We start from the raw sequence: 1,559 nt of genomic DNA on the forward strand, positions 1-1,559 counted from the left end.
CCTGGCCATGTTCGATGAGGAGGTGAGCCTGGATGCGGCATGTGGGCTGCTGGCCTATTACATGCCAGTCTGGCACACTGTGTGCATTGGGCTCATCCCCACTGGAAGGTCTTACTGACTACACAGGGACCTCCTTCCCACACCTTATTACCAGCACCAGGATGGTTCAAGGAGATCAAGGAGACCACTTATTTCTCAGCTGAGCAAGGTGAGTGCTCATGTGCCTCATATGGGAGCCATGGTGGCTACCCCTTCCCTTACTCCAGGTATGGTTCCTCACACCACCATGCTTTTGGCCCCGTCGGACGTGAAGCAAAGAGCCCAAAGCTGGCAGAGCCTTTCCCCAGAACTCAGAGCAGGAGCTGGTACTTACACAACTGCTGGTTGTGAGCACTTGCTGCTGGTGTAGAAATAATCCTTCACATGACTCTGGGGCAGCTTTCGTAAGGTGTAGCTGAAGCAGCACACAGTTGTGTCAGCCCCAACTGGAAGAGATCAGGAAAGCCAGCATGAGTCTGTCACTCAATAAACTGCACATTCCCCGGTTGAGAGCATGGGCAACTATCCTGTTAATCAACTGTGGAGCCCTTTTCTCTTCCTGCTTCTGCAGAAAGTCAGCAAGAAATTGCTGTGAACAAAACTTACAGTCATTGCTAGGATTGCTTATTAAATGTTTTGTACTCACTTCCAAAGATAAAAATCCCTTCAGTCACCACTAGGACCACTCCTAAGCCCAGTAACAAAATCAGGGGAGATGAAACCTGAAAACTTTGATACTTACCAGCAAAACTCATCCCTAAGATAAAAGGATGCTAGAAAGGAAGACCAGTCCCAAGAAAGCAGGATAAGATATTTACACAGGTTTCCAAGCTTTGCAGCTAACTTTTTCCGGTTCTGCTTCAAAATTACTGCCAGTCAGAGCAAAAATCCACCCCGAGAGAGATGTTGTACTCACTTGGGCCAGGAGAGGCCTGAGAAAAGAGACCAGCAATGAGGACGATGGAGAGGCACACTGCAGAGATGTTCATTATGGACAGAGATGAGCTGCAAGGGCAGAGGCAGGACCAGAGCAGATTCCTCCTGTGTCTGATGTGAGGTGCTGGCTCAATCCTTGCTTTTTATAAGGACAGTGGCCAGTCCTGTCAGTCAGATTTCAAGGCAGACACTTGGAGTTTCCAAAGCATTAACAGAGGTGATGTCATGGCACCTTTGCCTCAGCAATGCTGAAAAAAAGGAAGCAGCAGGTCTAGGAAATACCAGAATAGCCTTCGTGTGAGGTGGGGTGAGTCTGAGAAAATCAGCACCCGCGTGAGGGCTGTACTGACCAAGGCAGGATATGAAACCACCCTTAAGCGGCAGATTCACACTTAGATTCACCACCACAACAGCAGTGCTCATCAAACTCATGTCAGCATCCTCCATGAAGAACCCAGAGGACCTCAACTCAGTCTCCTTTTTGAGGACTCAGGCCTTGAGGATTAAGGTGCTCAGACCCTCAAAACGGCTTGGGGACAGTGCAGGTCTAGCTAGGAGGTCCTTGCTGCCATGGTGGGTCTGAG

The 1,559-nt window shown here is 49.4% G+C and overlaps 1 protein-coding gene across 1 annotated transcript in view; it reads right to left on the minus strand.

The window, feature by feature from the left end:
- Positions 1-1,028, minus strand: part of CCL5 (chemokine (C-C motif) ligand 5) — a 1,394-nt gene extending 366 nt beyond the window's left edge. The window contains exons 1-2 of the mRNA XM_009703934.1: positions 956-1,028; positions 374-485 (exon numbers count right to left, since the gene is read on the minus strand). Coding sequence (XP_009702236.1) covers positions 374-485; positions 956-1,028 — 185 coding nt within the window. The remainder of the gene's footprint in view (positions 1-373; positions 486-955) is intronic.
- Between the last annotated feature and the right edge of the window lie 531 nt (positions 1,029-1,559).

Source organism: Cariama cristata, unplaced genomic scaffold (genome assembly GCF_000690535.1).
Source record: "Cariama cristata isolate BGI_N322 unplaced genomic scaffold, ASM69053v1 scaffold16597, whole genome shotgun sequence".
NCBI classification, from domain to species: domain Eukaryota; kingdom Metazoa; phylum Chordata; class Aves; order Cariamiformes; family Cariamidae; genus Cariama; species Cariama cristata.